Genomic DNA, 26,431 nt, shown 5'->3' on the forward strand with positions numbered 1-26,431 from the left:
CGTAAAAACTCAGCATAAGATAACAGAACAGTAACTATAGGGCTTTCGAAACGAAGATGCTTACCGAAACTAAGAAAGAACGGCTGAATCAAGTAACGGTAGGCCCCAGTAGTGGTTCTGGAAACAACCGTGCTACAGCCGATGACTAGAACAGCAGCAATCAGAACGCGAACTTATGTTACCAAACCTCAAAGTCTTTAACCAAGCATAACAGAATACTTACTAAAAGGGCTTTCCGAAACATACTTACTTATCAAAATAACATAATGAGACAGCTGCGATTCTGAACCGACTCGGCAACAGCTCCGGTAGCGGCTAGAAGCTCTGGTGGGTCAACTATAATAACCACGCAGCATCAAAACCTTCTGGAAATCCAAAAAGACAAAACCTCAATTAAAACCCTTACCGACAGAGTTTTTCAACGACGGCAGCGGGATTTTCTGGCAGCCAGGCACGGCAGCGCGGCTCCCTCCTCTGATAGCAACACTCGCAGCGACAACCTTCCACCACGGCAAGCCCAGCCACGCGGTGGCGACATCAACCCCGCGACGGCTCCCTCTCACGCCTTATCTCCCTCTTCTCAGCGCGAGTTCAGCGACGGCGCTACAGTCCCTGTTGAGCTGTGCTTTGCCATCTGAAAGAATGCTTCTCTTCCAGACTTTCGGCAGCATATCCGGCAGACACAGCTCCACCAACGGCACCAGGAAGCACGATGATGACGGATTGGTGTGATGCAGCAACGGCGGAGCGTGAAGTCAGCGGCGACAGCTTCGCGGTTCTTCTCAGTCTACAAAACCGGCTCGGTAGTAGGCAGAACGGAAACTGGGCAATGACAAACAGTGGACTCCAAGGTGGAGACGGTGCAGTGGCGCGGCGGACAGCGGCGGTGATCTCGTGGCAGTAGAGCGCGACGATGATCAGGATGCGACACCGACTCCTCCTCGACGACAACAAGCTCGCGCCGACGGCTGGACAGCAATGCGCGTGAATGACGACATAGGCAAGACGCGACGGACTATGGTGGGAGCTCGGCCTTCTCTTCCCTCTCCATGCTACACAACGGCGCGGCGACAGTGATGCCCGTCGGCGCCGTCCTCACTCTACCCTCCCCTTCTTCCTGTGAATCCCTCACCTCTCTACCCTTTCTATTTCTTTGATTTCGGTGCTGCTGTGTGTGTTTCAAGCTTGGTGAGCTTGCTGAGGGTGTTTGGATTTTGGGAAAGGTTGCGGCTGGGAGAAGAGTGAGGGTGGGTTAGGGTGGAAAATTAGGGTTTTGGGTAGATTAGTAATTTTAATAAAATTAGGGATAATTGGGTAATTGAAAACCTATTTTAATCCAACAATAATAATATATAAAAATACTATTTGTTCATCAACTTCACAAATTATTTTCAATAAAATGTTCAAATCAAAAAATTTGAAATAATATAATTAACTCCTTTATTTTCCAAAACAGCAGTATTAATATTTTAAAATATTAATTATTTAGTCTAAATCGTATAAAATCCTTATTATTTCGTAACTACCAACTTTATAATTTAAATATAGAAAATAATCTAATACTTGTAAAGTTGGATAATAAATCTTAATTTATTTTTAAATTCAATTAATCGAAACTTGCTTTAAATTATTTTCAATAAAATGATTTCCTGAAAATAAAACTGTAGATAAATATATGATTTGAGATTAGTTCAAAATAGGACTTTTCAAAAGTCTGGATCTTACATTCCACACACCTTATAAAAATTTTCGTCCTCGAAAATTGAAATAATGCATAAGATAGTACATAGACTTAGTGATCTACTTTTTAAATACCTTTTTGGAAAAGTAAGAGATCTTAACACATATATGTATATACATAAGTTCAAATACCTGATATCCATAAGATTTAAATATAAAGATAAAATATAGTACAAGGCAAAAGATAAAGATGGGCTCAATGCAAAAAGGTTATATGGTTTCAAAACTTTACAAAAGCTGGGAGAAACAATATAGGGTGCAAGTCAAGATGGGCGTTCACAAGCAAAGCTATAGTTAATGTGGCAAAAGGCTACAAGGCAAGTTGGTATTAACACAACGAATATAACGTTCCCTCACAGATCTCTTACCATTCGAAACTTTCACTTCACAACTCCATCAATTACTTCACAACCACATAACTGGTCACAAGCCTAACATCCGTAAATCCTTCTGCGAGAAACAAAACTCCCACAACTTCTCATAACGTCAGACACTTACCGCTTCCCTTTCCATAACCACAAACCACATTCTAGAGAACTAAAGCATCGCATTACTGTGTCTAAATATGGCACGTGACATCAAAACAATTCTCGAGTTTATTCAGAAGGATAAAAGACTTCGAAAAAGAAGGACAAACAACAAGGATAATCTCCGCAAGAGTTTTGAAAGAACTGCTGAATCTACAAGTAAACAAGTATGTACAATCAATGAAGAGTATTGGAAAGAAATTTTGTTTAACAACCTCAAGGATGACTCCTGAATCAAAGATAACTGATAGGAACACAAAAAGGATAAGCAAGGCAGTAGTTTGGAACTAAATCAAGCTGAGTCAAAAAAGTATAAAATCATAGTAGAAGGTTAACTAAAGCTAGTGATGGCACTCTCAAGGTTTAAAGTTTATGATTAAGTGCATATAATACATTTGAATATAAAGAATGAAAAACTGAAAGAAGATCACCTCATGTGCTAAAAGAAAGGTATGTAACTCGCATTTCACAAAAGGGTGACAGAAACATATATCAAGACTGCAATAGGGTTGAAAGAAAACTAAACTGTATTTGGTCCAAATGGTTTCCAAGTAAAAGACAGAATAGGAGAGGTTTGGAAAATGAAAATCAATTGAGTTAAGGCCAAACAATTTTGAAAATCCTGAAAGACCTTTAGGTACTCAATCAAATAAAGGTATACACTGAAATTGTGGCAAGGTTGTAAGAAAATCAAATGTTTGTTCAAGCATCCTCAAAATTTAAATTCAAACAAGCGTATATAAAATTTTATAGCAATTATGGAACAAGTTAAACTCTATTTAGAAAAGGAAACTCCGAGGTAAAAATTTGCTTATATATCAATCGGTTTCAAAACTTTATTTAGAAAAAGTGCATGCCAACTTCAAAACAACTTTGCCAATTTAAAGAATAACTATGGATGCAATTTAAGCGAGAAGAATTGATTTAAATTTCTTAAGAGAATCCGAAACTTCTTTTAAAAGTTCACATCAAAACTCTAAGAATACACTTGAAATTGCCATCACATAAGAACATTCAAGAACATTAAGATGTACTTATAAAGAAATCAGAACAAACAAGAAAGGATCTTAAATCAAGGGAGTTCAAACAAGATCCACGAAGCATAGGACATCAACCAAGCTTTCTATTGGTCCAAAAAAAATACAAAACTCGTAAGGAAGGACAACTCAATCAACAGTGAATTTTCAAGAAGGAATCTTTGACTAAAGAATGACAATTAAGAGGACAAACAACGCACTAGATAGAAATAAATTCAAGTTGACTCGGATGAGTATGAGAATTACAATAGAAGGGAAAACTAAGACTAATAGTGGTGTTCATAAAAGGAAAAGAATAGTTAAAAACAAAATCAAGTATCACAACCATAGAAACAAAAGCTTTAAGAATTAGTCCATACTTGAGAGGAAAGGTATGAACCCAATATTTTTAAAAGAACAACAAATGCATAAATAATGTATTATGCTAAATTAAAGTTAATTTGTCAAACAAAAGCTAACTGGAATAAAAGCAAAGATCCTTTCCTTTTAGAATAGAAAAATACCTAAGTATATAATCAAATAAAGTTACGTATAGGAACCGTAGTAAAATTATTTGAAAAGTCAAATTGTATTTAAAGTAAGTATAGTTTCGTAAACCAGTAAAAGAACATGCGAGGTATTAGAAATAAATAGTTTTTAAGTTGTATAAGGAATTTTCAAAGTTTTATATAGATAGGTATATATCAAATCAAAAGCGATTTTATAAAAGTTTGAAAATTGGTTATAAATACAGTCAATTAAGAGAAAAATAGAATTACCATTTCTTTTAAAAAGGACTCAGAGTAAGAACATAAAAAGGCACACTGCATCAAGACATGTTCAAAGTCATGTCGAAAAATTACATGGATCAAGAAAAGAGTTCGAACAGAGAAGGACAGATACACCAAGAAATTCAAACCGGCATATGCAATTTAGGATCAAATAAGTATGCATATGAACAGAAAAATAGGATTGGAAATACCAAACTGCTTTCCAAAAGAAAAGGCAACAAGAACATCAAGATAGGTTAAGAAACAATAAGTCACATGACTCCAACAGAATCCAAAGCACACAACTAAGTAACCTCGAGAAACAGTTTCTAACATTCCCAAAACCCACGAATCGTGTTACCTATTACTCGTATCCTGTCTATGATAACCCATTAGTATATTCATATACATAATCCACTCGTTTTAAGCCGGCCAAACATAACCCAAGAAATTATGCAATGCAAGTCTAACAGCATTAATCAATAGACTGTCATGTGCAAAAGCCCTAATTCTCGTTATTCGAAAAAGACTATTACATGACAAACGCTCAGAGTATGCAATTGAAGCATAATCAGACCATTCCTCAGGCTCTACAGGAAAGACTGCTCTGATACCACAAATGTAACACCCTCACTATCCGAATGTCACGCTTTCGGCTACGCCACTCTGATAGTTTGGGCATTACAACAACTCTAAACATATATTTAATATTAAAATAGGAGCCTGTTTAAAACTTAAAACCGCGATATATATATAACATATAACACTAACACTAGCTTACAAACATACATATCATAATTTCATATCCCTCTTACAAACTTAATAAGGATAAGGTGAGGGAAAAATAATAGCTAAGATAATACAAGAATACCAAATAAATAGAAAATAAACATAACTCTTTTGAAACTCCGTCGTCCATTTCCTAAAAAGGAATAACCTGTAGGGGAGTGAGAACGTCGTCCTCGCTTGTTCTCACTATAGGATTACAGAAATTGCTATAACAAGATACGTAAAATAAAATTATTCTTAGAGTACAGTGATCATTGCTCGTCTTATGAGTCTTTCCAAAAACCATGGGTTCACATTCGAAATTCAGAAAAATCCTTTTCGAAGACTTGGTAAATTTCTCAAATATGTTAAAACAAAACCTTTTTCCTTTCTTGTAAAATCTAAAAGGTTTTTCTAGACAGTATGAATGACCAACATGTCCCAAGGATAGGTTCAATTAAGTCTATGATGTAAGAGTTTGATTTTTCATACTTTTCTAGACCACAACCATGAAAGCAGTTACCTACGCGGTATAAATGATCATCCCGTTTCAAACATAGGTTCATTAAGTCTATACTGAACCGGTCGAATACTTTATACAAAACTAGAACTCAACATACTAACCATGGCCTCAAGCCCATCCAATCCAACACGGCCCCCGGCCCAAACAACTCAATCATCAACCAAATCATCACAAACCAACCAATCAAACACAATCACAATTAATGTAGTTCAAACACAATTAATAACAATTACAACAATTATAGCAGTTAGCAGTTAACATAAGTATTCACATAGGCAAACCAATTACAATATGCACACCTAAACAATGTCACATAAATGCACATGATACATGCTTGCCCTACTGACCGTGAGCTCACGCGTCGGTTATGTTGCCAAACCCGACTCGGATAAGCGGGATCCAACCACCATCCTTACCCGTAGGTCCCACAAACAAGCGAGATTAAACCACCATCCTTGTCCAGAACACGCAAGCGGGATCAAACCACCGTCCATGCCTCCACCGTAAGCGGGATCAAACCACCGTCCTTACGCGGGCGCTGCACCCTCGATAAGCGGGATTAAACCACCGTCCTTGCCAGTTGCCAACGACTTATCAACAATCTCATCTCAGCATAAGCGGGACGAACCCTGCCCATATGCCTACTGATGAGCGGATATTTTATACGCTTTTTGGGGGTAATTTCATGTAGTTTTTAGTATGTTTTAGTTAGTTTTTAGTATATTTTTATTAGTTTTTAGGAAAAATTTATATTTCTGGATTTTACTATGAGTTTGTATATTTTTCTATGATTTCAGGTATTTTCTGGCTAAAATTGAGGGAGCTGAGCAAAAATCTGATTTAGGCTGAAAAAGGACTGTTGATGCTGTTGGATTCTGACCTCCCTGCACTCGGAATGGATTTTTTGGAGCTATAGGAGTCCAATTGGCGCGCTCTCAATTGGGTTGAAAAGTAGACATCCAGGGATTTCCAGCAATATATAATAGTCCATACTTTGCTCAACGATAAACGACGTAAACTGGCATTTAACGCCAGCTCCATGTTGCACTCTAGCGTTGAACGCCAGAAACAGGTTGCAAGTTGGAGTTAAACGCCAGAAACAGGTTACAACCTGATGTTTAACTTCAGAAACAGCCCAAGCACGTGAGAAGTTCAAGTCTCAGCCCCAGCACACACCAAGTGGGCCCCAGAAGTGAATTTCTGCACTATCTATCTTAGTTTACTCATTTTCTGTTAACCTAGGTTACTAGTTTAGTATTTAAACAACTTTTAAAGACTTATTGTGTACCTTATGACAATTTTAGATCTGAATCTTGTACTTTTTAACGGCATGAGTCTCTAAACTCCATTGTTGGGGGTGAGGAGCTCTGCAACATCTCGATGAATTAATGCAATTATTTCTGTTTTCTATTCAAACACGCTTGTTTCTCTTTAAGATGTTCATTCGTACTTAACCATGATGAAGGTGATGATCCGTGACACTCATCACCATTCTCAATCTATGAACGCGTGCTTGACAACCACCTCCATTCTACCTTCGATTGAATGAATATCTCTTGGATTCCTTAATCAGAATCTTCGTGGTATAAGCTAGAATCCATTGGCAGTATTCTTGAGAATCCAGAAAGTCTAAGCCTTATCTGTGGTATTCCGAGTAGGATTTAGGGATTGAATAATTGTGACGAGCTTCAAACTCGCGAGTGTTGGGCGTAGTGACAGACGTAAAAGGATCAATGGATCCTATTCCGACATGATCGAGAACCGACAGATGATTAGCCGTGCAGTGACAGCGCATTTGGACCATTTTCACTGAGAGAACGGATGGTAGCCATTGACAACGGTGATCCACCAACACACAACTTGCCATAGAAGGAACCTTGCGTGCGTGAAGAAGATGACAGTAGGAAGCAAAGATTCAGAAGACAAAGCATCTCCAAAACTCCAACACATTCTCCATTATTGCGTAACAATTACTCTTTTCATGCTCTTTCACTTTTTACAATTGAAGCTAAAGAACCCTATTGGTATCTTGACTAAGAATAATAAGATAACCATAGCTTTCTTCAAACCAACAATCTCAGTGGGATCGACCCTTACTCACGTAAGGTATTACTTGGACGACCCAGTGCACTTGCTGGTTAGTTGTGCGGAATTACATAGTGTGAGTGTAATTTTCGTGCACTAAGTTTTTGGCGCCGTTGCCGGGGATTTTTTTGAATTTGAACAACTGACGGTGAATCTTGTTGCTTAGATTAGGAAGATTTTGTCTTCTTTCTTGATCTTCAAATTGTTCTTGTCAATTTTTCTTGTTTGATCTTTGGTTTGTCTTGTTTTGTGTCTTTTCTTGTTTTTCTTGTGCATTTTCAAATTTTTAGTTTTCAAAAAAATATTTTTAAATACCTTTTTAAAACACGTTAAATTTATAGCCTAGTTGGCTAGAGCGTTGGCTTATGTTCTTGGAAATTGGGTATCTTCCTTTTAAAACTTTTTCAAAAATAATTTTTCTTTGATTAAATATTGTGCCAAACTTTAAGTTTGGTATTTTCTTGTTAATTTTCTTTAATTTTCGAAAATTTTATTTTGGTTTTCTAAAAATTTTAAGTTTGGTGTTCTTTCTTTTGTTCTTGTTGTTCTTGTGAGTCTTCAAGGTGTTCTTGAGTCTTCTTTGTGTTTTGATCTTAAAATTTTTAAGTTTGGTGTGCCTTGGTGTTTTTTCTCCAAAATTTTTGAAAACAAGGAGCATTGGATTTAAAAATTTTAAGTCTTGTGTCTTTTGTGTGTTTTTCTCTTTCATAATAAAATTCAAAAATAAAAAATATCTTTTCTAACTATTTTTAAGCAAATATTTCAAAATTTTTTCATAAAAATTTAGATTTCAATTTCAAAATTTTATCTTATCATATCTTAGTTGTTAAGATTTTAAAATCATATCCTTTTCAAAAATATCCTAACCACTTTCTCTCTCCTCACTTTTTCAAAATTCTTCATAAAATATTTTCAAATATTTTATTTTAGTTTTTATTTTATTTTATTTTATTATTTTGAAAATTATTTTTCTTATATAATAAAATAAATAAAATAAATCCACATCATCTCCCTTTCTCCATCATGGATCTAAGTGGAAATGAACAGTCCAGAAGGACTCTGGGGTCATATGTTAACCCCACTACTACTTCATATGGGAGTAGTATCTGTATACCCTCCATCAGAGTTAGTAGTTTTGAGTTGAATCCTCAGCTCATTATCATGGTGCAGCAAAGTTGCCAATATTCCGGTCTTCCATAGGAAGAACCTACAGAATTTCTGGCACAAATTTTACAAATTGCTGAACAGTACATGATAAGGAAGTAGATCAGGATGTCTACAGATTATTACTGTTTCCATTTGCTGTAAAAGACTAAGCTAAGAGGTGGCTAAATAACCAACCTAAGGCTAGCATAAGGACATGGAAACAGCTGACAGAAAAATTCCTGAATCCATATTTCCCTCCAAAACGGATGACACAGCTAAGGCTGAACATCCAAGGCTTTAAACAAAGAGATAATGAATCTCATTATGATGCCTGGGAACCCCGCAACAACAACCCCGCAACGGCTCCCTCTCACACCTCATCTCCCTCCTCTGTGCGCGAGTTCAGCGACGGTGCTACAGTCCTTGTCGAGCTCCGCTTTACCATCTAAAAGAACACTTCTCTTCCAGACTTTCGGTAGTAGATCCGGTAGTCACGGCTCCACCGACGGCACCAGGAAGCACGATGATGACAGATTGGTGTGATGCGGCAGCGGCGGAGCGTGAAGTTAGCGGCGACGGCTTCGCAGTTCTTCTCTGTCTACAAAACTGGCTCGGTAGTAGGCAGAACGGTGACTGGGCAACGACAAATAGTGGACTCCAAGGTGGCGACGGGGCAGTGGCATGGCGGACAGCGGCGGTGATCTCGTGGCAGTAGAGCACGATGACGATCAGGATGCGACACCGACTCCTCCTCGACGACAACAAGCTCGCGCCGACGGCTGGACAGCGATGTGCGTGAGTGACGGTGCAGGCAAGACGCGGCGGACTGTGGCAGGAGCACGGCCTTCTCTTCCCTCCCCGTGCTACACAACGGCGCGGCGGCAATGATGCCCGCTGGCGCCGTCTTCACTCTGCCCTCCCCTTCTTCCTGTGAATCCCTCACCTCTCTACCCTTTCTGTTTCTTTGATTTTGGTGCTGTTGTGTGTGTTTCAAGCTTGGTGAGCTTGCTGAGGGTGTTTGGATTTGGGGAAAGGCTGCGGTTGGGAGAAGAGTGAGGGTGGGTTAGGGTGAAAAATTAGGGTTTTGGGTAGATTAGTAATTTTAATAAAATTAGGGATAATTGGGTAATTAAAAACCTATTTTAATCCAACAATAATAATGTATAAAAATACTATTTGTTCATCAACTTCACAAATTATTTTCAATAAAATGTTCAAATCCAAAAATTAGAAATAATATAATTAAATCCTTTATTTTTCAAAACAGTAGAATTAATATTTTAAAATATTAATTATTTAGTCCAAATCATATAAAATTCTTATTATTTCATAACTACCAACTTTATAATTTAAGAAAATAATCTAATACTTGTAAAATTGGATAATAAATCTTAATTTATTTTCAAATTCAATTAATCGAAACTTACTTTAAATTATTTTCAATAAAATGATTTTCTGAAAATAAAACTGTAGATAAATATATGATTTGAGATTAGTTCAAAATAGGACTTTTCAAAAGTCTTCGGTCTTACATGCACTACCTTCCTCAACATTAAATTCAAGCTTCTTGGAGGAATACGCTGTAACTCTAGATTCCTATGGAGGTTCAGCATCTCCTAAGTCTTCAACCACTTCTTCCTCTTCAACAATTACGGCTTCCTCCAGTTGTTCCAATACAAAGTCACAATAGAAAGGTGGTTCATCATGATAAGTATGATCTGACGGTTCAACATTCTCCATCTTTTTCACTTGTTGCACAACATACTTCAGTCCCTTGTTCTCAAGTTGAGATTTGTTAGCCATGAGAGCTTCGTGTACTATTCGGCTTTTCTCTCGCTCCATTTGATGGATGGTTACTTGAAGTTGATCCATTGCTTCCTTGAAATGATCCCGTGGCTCTTGTTTCGCTTGGCTAACATAATTAGGATCATATTGTGGTTGAAAGTTCGCATATGTTAGAGGTGGTGTATATTGAGGTGGTGGTTCTTGGGAGTAACTGGGTTGGAATTGGGGTGGCTCTATGTATGGTTCACTTGGCTCATAAGGTGATTGGTGTGGTGGATAAGAGTTAGGGTCATATGAAAGTGTTTGCTGGTAGGGGGCTTGTGAGTATGGTGGTTGAGGGCCATATTAAGGAGGGGGTTCATAGGTATATTGTGGTGGGTGTCGATTGTCATGAAGAGGTCCACCATAACCATTGTCTTGGTATGCATCATAAAATGGTTGTTGCTCATAGTACCTTGGAGGGGGTTGTTTCCAAGAGGGTTGATCAAATCCTTGTGGCTCCTCCCATCTTTGATTGTCCTATCCTTGATGCAAGCCTTCATTGTAATCTACACTTAACTTTCTACAACATAATTGTAACCAAACTCATAGCCAAAGGGGTGAGAATTCATGGTAACAAAAGAGAATAAAAACAAAAACTAATAAGAAATAATGAAAAATAAACTCCTAAAACTAGCAGCAACTAACAAAGAAACAAAAAGGCGAACATATTTACAATATTCACAATAACCAAAAATATGGCACACATTTGCAATTCCCCGACAACGGCGCCAAAAATTTGATGGAGAAAAAATGTCGGTAAAGATTTTTACAAAAATATTATGTTGCAAGTATAGCTCTAAACCAACAATTAAACCTCAATCAAAATTTAATTTGTTTGTCAAAATTCAAACCCAATAAAAGTAAACCGAAGTATTTAAATATCGGGTCATCTCTCAAGGAATTACAGGGAAGTTTGGTTATTATTGGCTATGGGAAAGTATATTGTTGGATTTTTAAAATAAGGAACAAGAAAATATAAATTGCAAGAAAAATAAACTAATAATTAAGGAAGCTCTTAGCAAGGATTGAGAATTAGAAGTCCTATCCTTATTATCATCACCAATTGTTATGGTAAATGTGAATTGCATTCACTTAGTTAACCTCTAACCAATGGAGGAAGGTCAAGTGTATACATTTAACTTGAGTTCACAAGTCCTAGTCAACTCATAGTGAGAGACTAGCTTTGGTGAAGTTCAAGCTAACCGGCAATCTCAATTACCAATCAACAAAAGACTTTTGATAACTCAAGAGTCTCTAATTGATCAATCCAAGTTAAGAATATAAAAATCTAATTTAAAACCCTCCCAATCATTTTATCAAATACTTGGAAGGCACAAAATAAAAGCATAGAAAACTAACAAGACATAACAAAATCTAAAACTAACAATTACAAGAGGAAACAATAACAACAAATTAATGAAAGTAATCATAAACATGAAAACATAAATTGCATTAATATGAATCAAGGGAAACAAGGAGAATTCATAAACTTAATTAGTAACATAAGAAAATCAACAAGAGAAGTAAATAAACCAAAGTACTAGAACAAATAAGAGTAGAAAAAAACTAAATTAAAGTAAGGTAGAAATCTGAATGGAGAAGAAATAAAACTAAAACTAAGAGAAACCCTAAAACCTAGAGAGAGGAGAGAGCCTCTCTCTCTAGAAAACTACATCTAAAACCTAACTAATGTGAATGAAAGTGTGAATCTTTGATTCTCCCGCTCTGTAACCTCTAATCTGTGTTTTTGGGTTTGGAACTGGGCCAAAAATAGCCCAGAAATTTCCCCAGCATTTTCTGATATCTGCAGCACGTGACGCTTTGTCACGCATACGCGTGGGCCAGATTTTGGAATACTTGATTTCTTGTGTTCCTTCCACTTTTGCATGCTTCTTTTCTATCCTCTAAGACATTCCTGCCCTGGAAAATCTGAAATCACTTAACACACATATCACGGCATTGAATGGTAATAAGAGAGGATTAAAATTATCAAATTTAAGGCCAAAGAAGCATGTTTTCAATCATAGCACAAAATTAGGAAGGAAAATATAAAACATGCAAATTATATGAATAAGTGTGAGAATAATGGATAAAATCCACTAAATTAAGTACAAGATAAACCCTAAAAATGGGGTTTATCAATGTTATCTTTAATTCTATGAAAGATTTTTGGAGCAATTTGATTTATTTTTCTGTGGGTATCTTGGAAGCAGTAGGTCACAAGAGTGGTATCTAGTTTTCATCTTTAGATCCTTCCTTACTTGTTCGATTATCTAGATTTCTGAGCAATGCTTAACTGTTCGTATTAGCAGAGCTGATAAATTTTGGGTTTGTAGTACTATTTACAAGAGTCCCCAATATTCTAATCGTAATTGGTTGTGGCATCATCTTAGAGATATCTCCTTTACAGTGCTAGATCCTTGGCTTGTGCTAGGAGATTTTAATAAGATTGTGTGTTCGAATGAGGTCAGGGATTTTATCCTTCTTGTACTGCCTTTTTGTTAGATGCTCTAGAATTTTGCAATCTTTTTTATTTAGCTACTTCTAAACGGATGTTTACTTGGTTTCGGAGAACTAAGGGGTTTAGGGAGATTACTAAAAGGCTTGATAGAGTGTGTAGCAATGGTGACTGGAGGTTACTTTTTCAGGAGACTTATGCTGAAGTTTTGTGTCACCTTCACTCGGATCATTGCATTCTCTTAGTTCGATGCCTCAGAGCCCCGGTGAAAAGGGGTGCCAGACCTTTCAGATTTCAGGCAGCCTGGGCATTTCATCTAGAGTATAAACCATTAATCAAGAAAACATGGGATAAGGTTTCTGCTGTGGGGTGTATTCAGAGAAGTTTGAACTCGATTCAAAGTGCTTCGTTAGAGTTCAATTCTAAAGTCTTTGGAAACATTTTTGCCAACAAGAAAAATCTTGAATTTCAATTAGAGGCTGTTCAAAAATGGTTAAAATTTAGTGATGATGCTGAACTAAGGGAGAAGGGGGAGGATTTAAGGGTAGCGTTGAATACTATTTTGGCTCAGAAAGAATTATTCTGGTTCCAGAAGTCCAGGGAGCAGTGGGTGCGATATAAGGATCGTAACACTAAATTCTTTCACTTACAGACTATCTTCGGAGGAAAGCCAATAAAATCCATGGTCTTCTTATTAGTGATGGTTCTTGGGCTACGGATTAGGATGTTCTGAAATCTGAGGCTCTGAAATTCTACAAAAAGCTTTTTTGTTCTACTGAGCAAGTTGATATTTCATGTTTGGGAGTGGTTTCGTCTCCTAAGCTTAGCCGGATGCTTGTGTTTCTCTTACTCAGCTGGTGTCCTTCTTGGAAGTTAAGCAAGCAGTTGATAGCGTGAGTCCTTCTAAAGCTCCTAGTCCTGATGGTTTTCAAGTGTTTTTCTTCAAAGGGTATTGGAAGGTCGTTGGTCGGGATGTCTGGCAAGCTGTGCAATAAGCCTTTCTTGGTGGCCCCTTGAGTCCGTACTTAGTTGAAACTCTTATAGATCTTATTCCCAAGTGCGAAAGCCCTGGTGCTTTCAAGGATTTTCAGCCTATTAGCCTCTGCAACATCATCTATAAAATCATCACAAACATCTTGGTTAAGAGATTGCGACCCTTTCTTGATGAGATAGTAAGCGCTACTCAAGGGGGATTTATTAATGATAGGGGTGCTCCGGATAACATTATTATTGCTCAGGAGATGCTACATTTTCTCAAGAATACTAAGTCGAAAAAGGAGCCATTGTGTTCAAAATTGATTTGGAAAAGATATATGACAAAGTGGATTGAACTTTTCTTATGGAGTCTTTGGGTGTTTTTGGCTTCCCCCAGTGCACTATTAATCTAATTATGAATTGCATTCAAGCATCCAACCTGTCCACCTTGTGGAATGGTGCGAAATTAGAGGGTTTCCAACCTAGGAAAGGGCTTAGACAAGATGACCATATGTCGCCCTATCTCTTCGTCTTGCATGGAAAGGCTAGCTACCTTCGTTGAAGCCCAAGTCAGTTCTGGAAACTGAGAGGTTGTGGCTGTCTCTTGAGGTGGACTGCAGTTGTCACACCTTATGTTTGTTGATGACTTGCTCTTGTTTTGTAAGACGACCAGGTCTCAAGTTCGAAATGTCATGATAACTATGGATCTTTTTTTCAAAGCTTCGGGTATAAAGGTTAATCTTGAGAAGTCAAAATCTCTTTTCTCTAAGAATGTATCCAATAGTCGAAGGGTGGTTCTGAGGGAGTTTCTCAGATTCGGTTGACGAACGATTTGAAAAAATATTTGGGTGTTAACATTGGACACCTACGTTCTTCTAGAGCCTTTTTGCAAAAACTTTATCCCGTATTAACTCCAAATTGGCAAACTGAAAAAGTAGCTTCTTAACAGAGTTGGTAGACTATGTTTGATTAAATCTGTGGCTTCTGCTTTACCTATTTATCGTATGCAAGTCTCTCTTATTCCTTCTTTTGTTTGTGCAAAAGCTAATACTATCATAAGGTCTTTCTTATGAAGGGGAAAATTGATGAGTGGTGCCTTAACCTAGTCAAGTGGGCGACAGTTATTACTCCTCACAGGTTTGGTGGCCTGGATGTTAGAGATACGAAGTGTGTAAATCTAGCTTTAATGGGCAAGCTTTTATAGCAATATCTTCATAGTTCTAATAAGTTCTGGGTTCGGGGAAGGCTAAATATGGGCCAGATGTTCTTATGTAGAGTAGGGATTTTATTAGTGCCTCGGGTATTTGGCGTGACATCATGAAGACTAAGCTCAACATGCAAGAGGGGTTTTCTTGGAACGCCGGTAGCCTTTCTCAATTCTTTTGGTTTGGAAGTGGCACCCGGATAGTTGTCTTGCTGCTTTTGTTCCTTTTGTTCATATCACGGGCACAACTTTGAGGGTGGAGGATGTTTGGTCCCACGATCACTGGAATTGGAGAGTATTGTTCACTCTCATTGATAATGACTTTAAAATCAAGTTGGCTTCTATTCGACCAGGTTTGTATGTGATCTTGATCCTGGTTTGTTATGAAGTAGTTCTAATTCTAAGGTTTATTCGGCTAGGTGCGGATATGATTGGTTGCTGAATCATGAGATTTTTTTGGGATCCTACTATTAATTTACTCTAGCTTTGACGGATGTGCGTTCCAGAAAAGGTTAAGCTACTCCTGTGGCTCGGGATTCAGAATGTCGTGCCAACCAATTGATTCCGTTACCGCAGAGGCTTAGATGCCCTCGGTGCAACCTGGTGGAAGAAGATGTCTTGCATTGCTTCAGAGATTGCATTAAAGCCCAAGCTGTTTAGCATATCTTGGGGATTGGACGAAACATAGATGACATTGGCAGGGATTTCCATAGTTAGGTCAAGTGTAACCTTCATGCTAGCAAGTGCTTGTTCTCCGCGGCAGGTTAATGGATTTGACGTGATCGTAACAATAATATTTTCAAGGATGATGATGCCTGGAGTACTTTCAAGGTAATTCTTCTAATTAAAAATGCAGCTAAAGATTTTGGTATCATGTCTGTTTTTGTAGAAACGCAAACTCGAATTCTCCTTCCTTTTCTTAGATTCCTCCTAATTCGGTGATTAAGTTAAATTGTGATGCTAGTGTTTTGGTTTCTCGGCATGTGGCTGGTTTTGGGTGCATTCTTAGGGATCACTTGGATAATTGGATTAAGGGTTGTTCAGGTATTTTTCCTGAGGTCAATGTTGTTAGAAGTGAGCTTTTTGCCATATTGTGTGGTCTCTGTTTGGCTTAGAATTATGGGTTTAAAGAGGTCATTTGTGAGACGGATTGCATCAATGTGTATCATACTATTGTTCAGAGCTCTTCATGTGTTCATCTTGATCTCACCGTCAAGATCCAAGAACTGTATAACAGGTCCTGCACTGTGAATTTGGCTCTAATCCAATGGACTGCAAATGCGGCAGCGGATTACTTGGCAAAAACTGCCGTGCGTTGCAATATTTTTTATACGGAGTGGTTGTTGCCCCAGCAAGATTTGGTTAAGTAGCAAAAAATATGTCTCTTTTCTCTTAGTTTGTTTTCGTATGTTTCTTTTGTCCTTAGTCACCAAAAAAAAATAAGAATTTGAGATGTGTAGAAAATTTTGTTGCTAGAAAATTGTTCAACTAAAATGAAGGAGAAAACACAGGAGATTTCATGATCGATGTTAAGAACTTAAAATATACTAATTCATTGATTAATTTGTTGAATCATACATGAGACGGACTATCTAAGAGGCCATCTTCTATTAATAGAAAGCCTAAGAAGAATCGAATCAATCATTACCTAATTCAATTTCGTGTGTGTGTGTGTGTGTGTGTGTGGCTAAGGTGACTAAGTGGGCCAAACCAAATGAATGCTGGCATGTGGCTTAGTAAGCAGAGACCCAAAGGTTTGTTTGACTTTGTTGACCATAGTAATTTAGGTAATTATACAAGGTAAAAAATTTAGATGGTAAATTTGGAACATTATCTTGAGAGTTGATTAGATTTAGGAGAAGGGCCAATTAGGAATTTCAAAAAGCTACCCAAAAAAAACCTAAATAACCAAAAAACTCTCCAGGCTTGAGTTTGAAAAGTTTGCTGTGGACGACGACCATCACCCAGGGTTCATGTTGCAGTCAACTTGGACCATTGTTGGCAGTGAGTTATTAACTGGTGGTTTCTTGAGTCAGCCCCCGTGTTGTTTCGGGGGAGAATTCTAGTTGTCGGTCATCTTGTGGTTCGGGCGCATTCGGTACAGTAGCAGATTCAGCCACTGCTGCATCATTCCAGGTCCACAACAATCCTAGAGGTTAGGGTGGTTGACGACATTGAAGTGTCCTCTGATGTGCGACTGTGTATCTTTTTGTTGGTAAGGTACAATCCATAAAGCAGTATATGCAAGCACTCAGCCTCATTCCAGGACTATGACATTCGCCACCGTGTGGGTGGCTATCGACGTGGAAGCCGCCTTCGATCTGAGGTAAGTGTAACCTTTGATTTATTTTATTCTTTGCATCACATTCGTCTCTTGTATGATTGAAGATGAATCTGCATGTTGCCAACTTAAATGCCCAGTTAAATCCCAAGAAGAATTGCTCTGTGTGAAGAACATTTACACTAACTTCGTGACCTGCATTCCTTTTTTTGTGTTGTGGATTGTAATTAGTTTATTGTAGCAAATGAGTTCATCTTTATTCTTAGCCATTATGGTTAATTTAAATCAATTAGTTTAATTCAATGGACGAATTTATCATCTCCCTTGTTAGCCATGATGGTGCATAGTGCTTTTGTGTTGTTGCCAGTTATTAATTTAATTCATCGCACCATGTTATCATGTTCTTTCGTAGCCAATATCCTGCATGTTGTTTTTGTTTTGTTGATAGTGATTAATTTAATTGTAGTAATTAATTTAATTCCGCTATCGATCTGTCCTGTTAGCCGTTCTGCTAATCAGATATCTTGTCCTTGGTCTTTGGTATTAATAGTTAGCCTTTTTAAGAATGAGAATTTCTTTACACAGTGCTGCCAATTTGAGATGGAAAGTCATAGAGAAGGAAGTTCTGATTTCTCCGTCTAATGGATTGATGGATGGAGCATGAACTCAACGGATGACAACGAAAGAAGTGTTATACGGTCACTAGAGACAGAGAAAGGGTAATCGGCAGCGGGAGATAGAGAAGATGATTCAGTATTGTAGTAATATAAAATTATGACAAAAACAAACGACACTAACTTAGGAACCTCCATAACCATAATTAATCTTAATTTTCAAAGTGCAAAAAATACGTTAAATTATTACCTTCTTTTAATTTTCGTTTTTCATCCACATTGGCCTCTCCAAATTACTATATGGTTTGTGTCCAAAGTCCAAAATTCATTCATTTATCTTTTTTTTTTTTTGAGACCAAACATGCTTTTAATTTAATTGGTATTTGTCCATACAGTTATAGGCTCACCTAGAATAAACGATATTTACTTATCTAAAAGCCAGTTACATAATGCAACATTGATTCACTACATCCACAGAACTCCTCTTGCCACTTGTCCTTAAATTATTGGTTAATCAAATCTTGGGTATCTTTAGCCACTACTACCGGTACTACCACATAACTCACATATATATTAATTTTACATTTGAACTATAGAACAATTTCAAAGGAAGTTGTTCAACAATTCAATTAGAAATACTTGTTTTTGCCATATTCGCATGTCAAATACGTTTTGGACATAACACTCATCGATATTCATCTGACACATTTTTTGTGTCCAAACCGTGCCTTAATAAAAAATAAAAAATTTTTTTCTAAATATATTTGAACACACTTAAATATCATTACGTCTCAACGTATCTAATCTTATTCTTAATATGTATTCTTAAAATAAGTTTAAAAATAATATATATTATTAATTATTAAAACAAAAAAATTAAATATTTATATAATTACAAAAAGATATTAAAAATTTAATTTATTTTTTAATATTAATAAAATACTAAAATATTATTATAATTTATCTAAAAAATGTTATATTTTATATATATGTCATGTTCCTGTGTCTTATAAGAATTTTAAATTCACGTGCCCGCGTCCTGTCCATGCATCATAGGTCAAAACACACGATGTAACATTAATAAAGAACAGGATTAGGTAACAAACGCCGTACTTGTTAGGGTGCTTAATGTCAAAACTTATTTATTGAAAGGAAAAAAAAAATTAACGAGGACATTAGTTGACAAAATCCACAAAGAATTAACTGCAACACAAGAAAATATGCAGAGCCACAAGTCAATACACAATCAAACAAAAGCTCAAACGAAGTGGTAACAACATTTCTTTTTTCTTAGTGAACCCCAAAGCGCAAATTAATATGTACCCACCTTACAAGATAGAACTACAAATTGCAAGTCTTAATCTAAGTACAACCTTTCACTTGTGTATGAAAAACTTAAAACCACCCCTCAGGATACGAAATGTATTTATTACAATGAAAATAACTGGCAACTAAACTAAGCACAAGGGAATGCAAAAAAGTGAATTAATTCCTCCTGACAATTTCTAGCTTCTACAACAGTGCCATGAGAAATATAGATCTATTAAAGAGGGCCTATCTAGTGCTGTAAATTTACCTGAAACGAGATTTGAGAAAAATGTTCCTGGTCATACAGCTCAATCAACGTATCTGGGAAGGCGAACAAAGCAGTCCAGAAGCATCTTCCCCTACCACCGCAAGATCACAAACAGTACACAGCTCCCCCTTCTGGCTTGGCACAAATCGGGAAGTACAATATGGGCAAGAGACATCCTTCTGTCCGCGATAGATTGGCACATAGGTTGCACCGCAAATTACGAATGGGTTTCTGAAATCATAGTTCAACTCTGTTGCATCAGTCATACTTCTTTCTGCAACTGCAATCACTTGCCTTGCTGCCTTTGCTTGGCTTTCAACAGTGGGATTTGTTTCAAGTAGCCTCCTGGCAAAGTTATAAGCTGTTGCAAGGTTCTTTGCCTTGACACAGACGGTCATGGCATTCTGCAAGGCTAACCTCAAGTGAGGTGTCTGAAGGTTGCAGTGAGTGAAATAAGCTGCGAGTTCCTGCTGTCTTGCCGGATTGTCCTTGATTTCCCTCCTCTTCAGTTCCATCTGCAGACCCAAAACATATTCTTTGACTATGATAATCAGTTCCTTCACCTCATCCACTTCCCTCCTTGACTCAACGACCACTAAAGGAATTGTATGAAGAATGTTAACAAATGTCCGAAGAGCCTCGGTGAATTTTCCAGCAGTAGTTAACTTATAACCAGCTCTAAGCTTTTCATCAAGTTGAGAGAATTTGAAAGGCAGTGCTGGTGAGCCCCTCACATTAGCACTGGATGATTCAGTCCAGCCTCTTTCAATAGCAAGTGATATGACTGGAGCAGAAGAAAATGCACGCAGATACGAATGACTGCCACTATGGAGATCAATAAACATAGATCTCAAGGGGGTAAAATTTCTTATTCCAAGCTGCCGGTTCAATAACCTCATTGCAGTCTCAAAATTTCCAGCAGCTGCGTGATCAGCAGCAAGAGATGATTTCTGAATCCATATCTGGCTTACTGGCATACCAGGTGTCGGAGTCACAAAAACTGAAGAAGTGCTATTAGCAGCTCTTGGGGTGTCCTCTTCAGGGCCCAGACCTAAATCTTCCATCTCCCATCCACCTTCTTCATCATTTTCTTCAGCTACTTCTCCATCCTCCAGGATAGCAGCAACATCTCCATTTTGTATGCCATCCACATCAACAATGTCAAGCTCCTCGCCCCAATCTGCATCAGCAGCTTCATACTCTTCTTCATCGGCAACTCCCCTACCTGCATTGTCAAATGCACCATCAAACATGCCTCGCATGACCCTAAGGAGGGGCCAATCACTTCCACATATGACAGGTGATGGCGGCATCAAGAGAGATGGAACTTTTCCCTCCGGCAAAGATGGAACATCATCTCCCAGTTCAGCTTCAAGCCGCTCAGCAACATCATGCAGGCCATGGACTGATGCAGTGATGTAAGCAAGGGGCAAATGGCCTACATTCTCCAAGATCTTAACACGTTCTCGAACATCACCCAAATATAAAGCATTGTGAAACTGGCCCATCACATCATTCTTAACTTCAGCTATTTTCAACATCTTTGAAAGTTTCTCCAAGTTACCAGTGACAAGATACAAGAAAGATAATCGCTCAAAATTTTTTGTCCTCTGGTAAGCATACTCCACTATGCCAGCATTGCCTTGGCGAAGAGCCTCAACCCCCAAACGATACCAGTGATCTTTCTCATCAATTGCTGTAGCTGATGCAACTGCAGTTTGAATGTTCCCACTCTCTAAAGCCAAATTGAAACGAATCCTCTCATCTTTCACAAAATGGAGTGCAACCTCGGGAAAGCCCTTCTGTTGGAGATAAGCAATCACAGCTTGTCCACAGAGCTGTGAGTTCCTTATCATGTTCATGACATGATCATATCTCTTCTTCAAGAGGGAAAGCTTAAAAATATACTCGGTTGCATCAATAATTATTGCTCTGCTTTTTCCATCACGATCCAAGCAAAAGATTGTGTTTCCAGAAACCTTTGTGATATAAATTGGAATGTCCAGTGTTTTTATTATCCCACTATCTCCATTGGGAAGACAGTATTTAATGTGGTTCAGTGTTGTATAAATGAAAACTCCATTATCATCCCAGGCTCCACTTTTTACACGGATTGTCTCGTGGAGAGTACATTGGTGCACAAGTTTCTTGCTGGCAATTATAATGGCATGTTTGCTGAGCAAAGCAACATGTTCCATGTCATTGGACCAGACAACATATTTGATGAAAGGGGTCTGAAGTTCACCAAGAACAATCCTCTGCTGAAGATCAAATATTACAACCCTATCCTCTGATCTACACAGTACGTTCCCAGTCCCTGCATAGAATATTGCATCAGTGGCAATTGGAAGGGCACTTTTTTTAACAGTCTCATTCTTCGAATTTTTTACAAGGACTTGATTGTTGCTCTTCTCAAGCACGGCAAACCGATTCCGGGACACAAAGACTGCTGATCCTCCATGACCTTTTTTAGCATCCTGCAAATCACCCCTACCATAGCTGTCCTTTGTTATGCAATATAATTCATAAGATCCACCATCCACATCTGAACACAGAAGAAATGCATTGTCAGTTGGGCTGTAGGAAAGAGTCTTAGGACTTTGATTCAAGCTTAGGGAGCCTGGTCTTCGAAATGGAAGGATTTGTGTGTCTCTTTGAGTGGAGAATTCATAAGAACACAAGAACCGTTCTTTTGTGTAGAACAACGTATCCCCACTGACTACAAATGCTGGCCTTTCTCTCTCCAGCTTGAAAACAATCATGCCGCTGTCATGACCAGCTGCCAACAGGTTCATTTCAGGATGGGCTGCAAGAATCCAAAACCGATCATGCTCTCGGCGGAATGTTTGAATTCCAGTTCGCTTTGTTGCATCCCATATACGAATACTTTTATCTTCAGAATTTGAGACTATAATATCCTGTTTTGCATGGAACATTACACACGAAACATTATTCATGTGTCCTCTCAAAGTGTCCACTTCCCATGCCTTTGTGTCTGAAAAGAGAGAAATATTTTATAAGTAGCATAAATTTAAATGGTATCAAGTTTCCTTTTCCCTATACAGCATAGTCTACAATATTTCAAGCATCCATCAACCAAGGCTAGACATAACATTTAGCTCAAAATAAATATATCTATGTTCCTCTGCACAATTATTAGAAAACCAATGATACTATAAGGAATTCAGATCAGCTCAATATTTAAAATAAGATATGGAAAGACAGGGATATCCTCAGTGTAACTAGGACCAAGTGGTTTCATATTTTACCATTCATCCTCCAAAGCTTTACTTGCCGATCATCTGCTCCCGAAACAATAAGAGGCAGTGTAGGATGAAATGAAGCCCAATTGACTCCCCGGTCATGACCTTCCAACACATACTTAACAACTGCATCAATACCGCCAAAAAGATCTGTGTTCATCTGACTCAGCCGCAGTAGGTCATCCGCAGGAGACGCATTTTTTCTCTTGAGAGAAGAAATATCCCAAACACGAACAGTCTGATCCAGAGAGGCCGACACAACAAGGTCCTCCTTTGGATGGAACAAGGCACACATAACATAATGATTATGGCCAGTTAAAACAGATATACAGGTACGTGACTGCCAGTTCCAAACGCGAATGGTCTGATCATCACTCGCACTCACAATCCATGGGTTCTCATGATGAAATTGCACCGTACGAATATAATCAAGGTGTCCTAGAAGAGTGAACAAACACCTATGCAGCTTGTAGTTCCAAACCTTAATCTTGTAATCATCACCTGCCCAATGGGGAAATAAAAAAAAAAACAGACAAAGAAGACTGTCGGAAATAGAATCACACGAAAACCCCAATCATTAGAACAAGATACCATCTATACTATCATAGCGCATTCTACAGTTGAAAGCAAAAAACACATCAACATTGTGACGATACCTTTTCTCTTGTATACCTAACTAAGTTTCATCTTTAAATATTTTTGTACTCTATTTGAATTTTTTGTTGTTTAGAAATGTATACATACATATTTAATTTATATCTCTGTATTTGTGTTCTACACTTAAACAAACTTATATCATTTAATAATCATATTTGTATTGGTGCAACATATTAGTATATTACCAAGTATCAGATCCAAAGAGATAGACTACATAAACTTCTTCCTCTTCATGCCTCGATACACAAAACACAACAACCATCAAACAGTATTAAAAAAAATGGATGAAACTAGTATTCTATCAAAAGCAATCTTTTTCACAACCCTCCCTCTCTTACTCTCCCGACCCATTTAAATGGATCTACGGTAGGACAAAAGAACAAACAATATGGCATTAAACAATCACAGATCCACAAAAACTCAATGGAACACAGATGCAGATGAAAAAGCAGAAAAAACAGAGCATGAAAGTAATCTAGAACAAGGAAATCGTAATGAATCAAGGGTTATGAGTAACCTCCGGAAACGAATAGAGGCTGAGAGTAGTGGAAATGAACCCCTCGAACAGGACCATCGTGCTCGTCGAACTTGTCAATTAGGGTTCCCATGCGGTAATCCCATAGCTGGATAACTCCACTGTGAAGACTGGCGAGGATCCATGGCCTCTTGGGGTGGAAGCTGAGGCCCTTCACTCTGTTACTCTTCGTCTCGAACTTAGTCAGCATCTTCTCCAATGGAAACTAGCGATCTCCTCTGCGAGGAAACACCGTCAAATGAAATCGAAGCGGTGGATCGATCGAGCGAAGTATGCAGTGAAAGTGGAAATTGAAGAATTGAAGAGTTGAGAAGAAGGGAGAGTAGGAGTTAGTTACCTGAGATGAGGTTAGGGCTAATGCATGCGTGGAGAGAAGAGGGAAGAAGAACAAGTTCAGATCCAAAATGGGAAGAGAAATGAAGGAGAAAGGGGTTTGAATAGTGTGGAGCTTAGATCTAAGAACTTGGGTCAGTCACCTTGCTCTTATTTTTACCATCAAAATTTTGGATTACATGAAACTCTTCAACACATGCCAAATTACTTCGTGTTTCTTTGGAATGGTTTTTTACTTTTTTGAGTGAATTTATTCAATTTTAAATATGTTTAAATATATTTTTTTAAAATCAACAATATTTTTATTTTTAAATTAAGTAAAAATAAAAAATTTTAATACTTAACAATTCTTTTTTAAAAGTCATTGAAAACTAATTTTTACTATTATTTTTTTCTTAGGATTACTTTTACACTAATTCAATGGATATTTATTTTATCTATATAAAAATCATATTTTTACACTTAATGATAGAATTGACGTAGCATATTTCTAATAGTATTTTTTGATTTATTTCTTTTAGTTCATTAAATATAATTTATTATAATCAATTAATTATATCAATTAATTGATTTGATTATATATTTAAATATTACATGATTTATTATCATTTATTCAATTTGTTTTTGTAATATTTTTTAATTTATTTCTTTTAATGTTTTGATAGTATTATTTAATTTATTTCTTTTAATTTATTAAACCAAATTAATTATACTAATTATGTGTATTAATTAATTAATTTGACTAATTTATTAGTCATTAAAATAATAAATCTATAAATAAAATAGACAACTGAGATATTTTTAATTAATAATTAAATCAAATCAAATTATATGTATTGAGTGAGATTCAAATCATGTAAATTAAGGATAAAATAAGATGATTTTTTTTATTCAAATTGAATGCAATAAATATAAATCAATTTTGTTAGATAATCATAGTTTTCTAGTCTTTTATATATAGATAGCCAAACAAAATGCTAAGAATTGTCATTTTTAATTTTTATCACTTTTACTATTTCAACTCTTTTTTTTATGTGTAATTTCTTTTATGGATAAATCTACTCAAAATAAAATTATTAAAAAAATTAAAATTAATTTAAATATATATAATATTATTCTATGCTTTTCATTTTTATTTTGTCTTCATAAAAGGTTATATATACTAAAAAAATATTTTTTTACCAACAGTTCTTCTATTCAGTAATTTTTATAAAAAAATGATGGATGATTTTGTCGTGTATGGAAGACGCAGAATAATATTGTGATTCATAAGAATATATGAAATTTTAAAATGCTTAAGCATGTATTTGACATTTGGCATATTTGTAGATGAAGTGCATAGTAGATAAAAAGATGGCTAATAAAAAAAGTAAATAGTAAAAAGGTTTCCTCAATGCTATGGGTCGGAAGTGTAAGAAGTGTGAGTGTTATATTTGCTTTGTATGCTTTTAAACTCAATCTCCCTCATGGGTATTTGTGACTAAATAATTATTAAAAAAATAGTTTAATATCTATTTTATATTTTATTTAAATTATAGGATAAATATTTTTTGTCTCTAAAGTTTGACAAAAGTTTTAAAAATATTCCTAATTTTTTTCAATTTTTTCTAAAAAATTTTCGATTTGCATCAAATATACTCATGGCGATTAATTTTTTAAAAAAATTTAAGATCAATTTAACAACAATTTCACAAAAACAACCTCAACACAGGAAAATTAACCATAATTTTTATGTATTATTGTTATATTGGTATTAATTTTTTTAAAATTTAGTTGTTGGGTGTATATTTAATGCAAATTAAAAAAAATGGATAAAATTAAAATAAAATAAAACTTAAGGATATTTTTGAAATTTTTCACAAATTTTAAGGATAAAAAATATATTTTATCCTAAATTATAATAATGAGTAAATATTTTTTTGCCTTTTTTTCTAAAATAAATATTGTGATTTTTTTCATAAAAACAAAGTTTTAGGGTTAAATAAATAATTGCTTGTGAGATTAGATTATTCCACAAATAATAATAAATATTTTAGGATTAGATCTATTATAATAAAAAACTTATAAAAATATTATGTTGTATTGTATAATTTAGTTATATTTTTTATTTTCAATCTAAATTATTTGAATTCG

The 26,431-nt window shown here is 36.4% G+C and overlaps 1 protein-coding gene across 1 annotated transcript; it reads right to left on the reverse strand.

Moving 5' to 3' along the window:
• Positions 1 to 19,192: 19,192 nt before the first annotated feature.
• Positions 19,193 to 24,465, reverse strand: LOC107466641 (coatomer subunit alpha-1). Its single transcript, XM_016085636.3, has 4 exons — positions 24,303 to 24,465; positions 23,948 to 24,183; positions 22,780 to 23,274; positions 19,193 to 22,505 (listed from the first exon to the last, which is right to left on the reverse strand). Exons 2-4 carry the CDS (start codon positions 24,153 to 24,155, stop codon positions 19,555 to 19,557), a joined length of 3,654 nt encoding a protein of 1,217 aa, XP_015941122.1. The 5' UTR covers positions 24,156 to 24,183; positions 24,303 to 24,465; the 3' UTR covers positions 19,193 to 19,554.
• Positions 24,466 to 26,431: the final 1,966 nt, after the last annotated feature.

This window comes from Arachis duranensis, chromosome 9, assembly GCF_000817695.3.
Source record: "Arachis duranensis cultivar V14167 chromosome 9, aradu.V14167.gnm2.J7QH, whole genome shotgun sequence".
Lineage (NCBI taxonomy): Eukaryota > Viridiplantae > Streptophyta > Magnoliopsida > Fabales > Fabaceae > Arachis > Arachis duranensis.

Coding starts and splice junctions, on each gene's coding strand:
- LOC107466641 (XM_016085636.3), bottom strand. CDS start 24,155: ATGCTGACTAAGTTCGAGACGAAGAGTAACAGAGTGAAGGGCCTCAGC. Junction 23,275..23,947: donor GCCTCTATTCGTTTCCGGAG/GTTACTCATAAC, acceptor CCCATTGGGCAG/GTGATGATTACAAGATTAAG. Junction 22,506..22,779: donor AAAGCTTTGGAGGATGAATG/GTAAAATATGAA, acceptor CTCTCTTTTCAG/ACACAAAGGCATGGGAAGTG.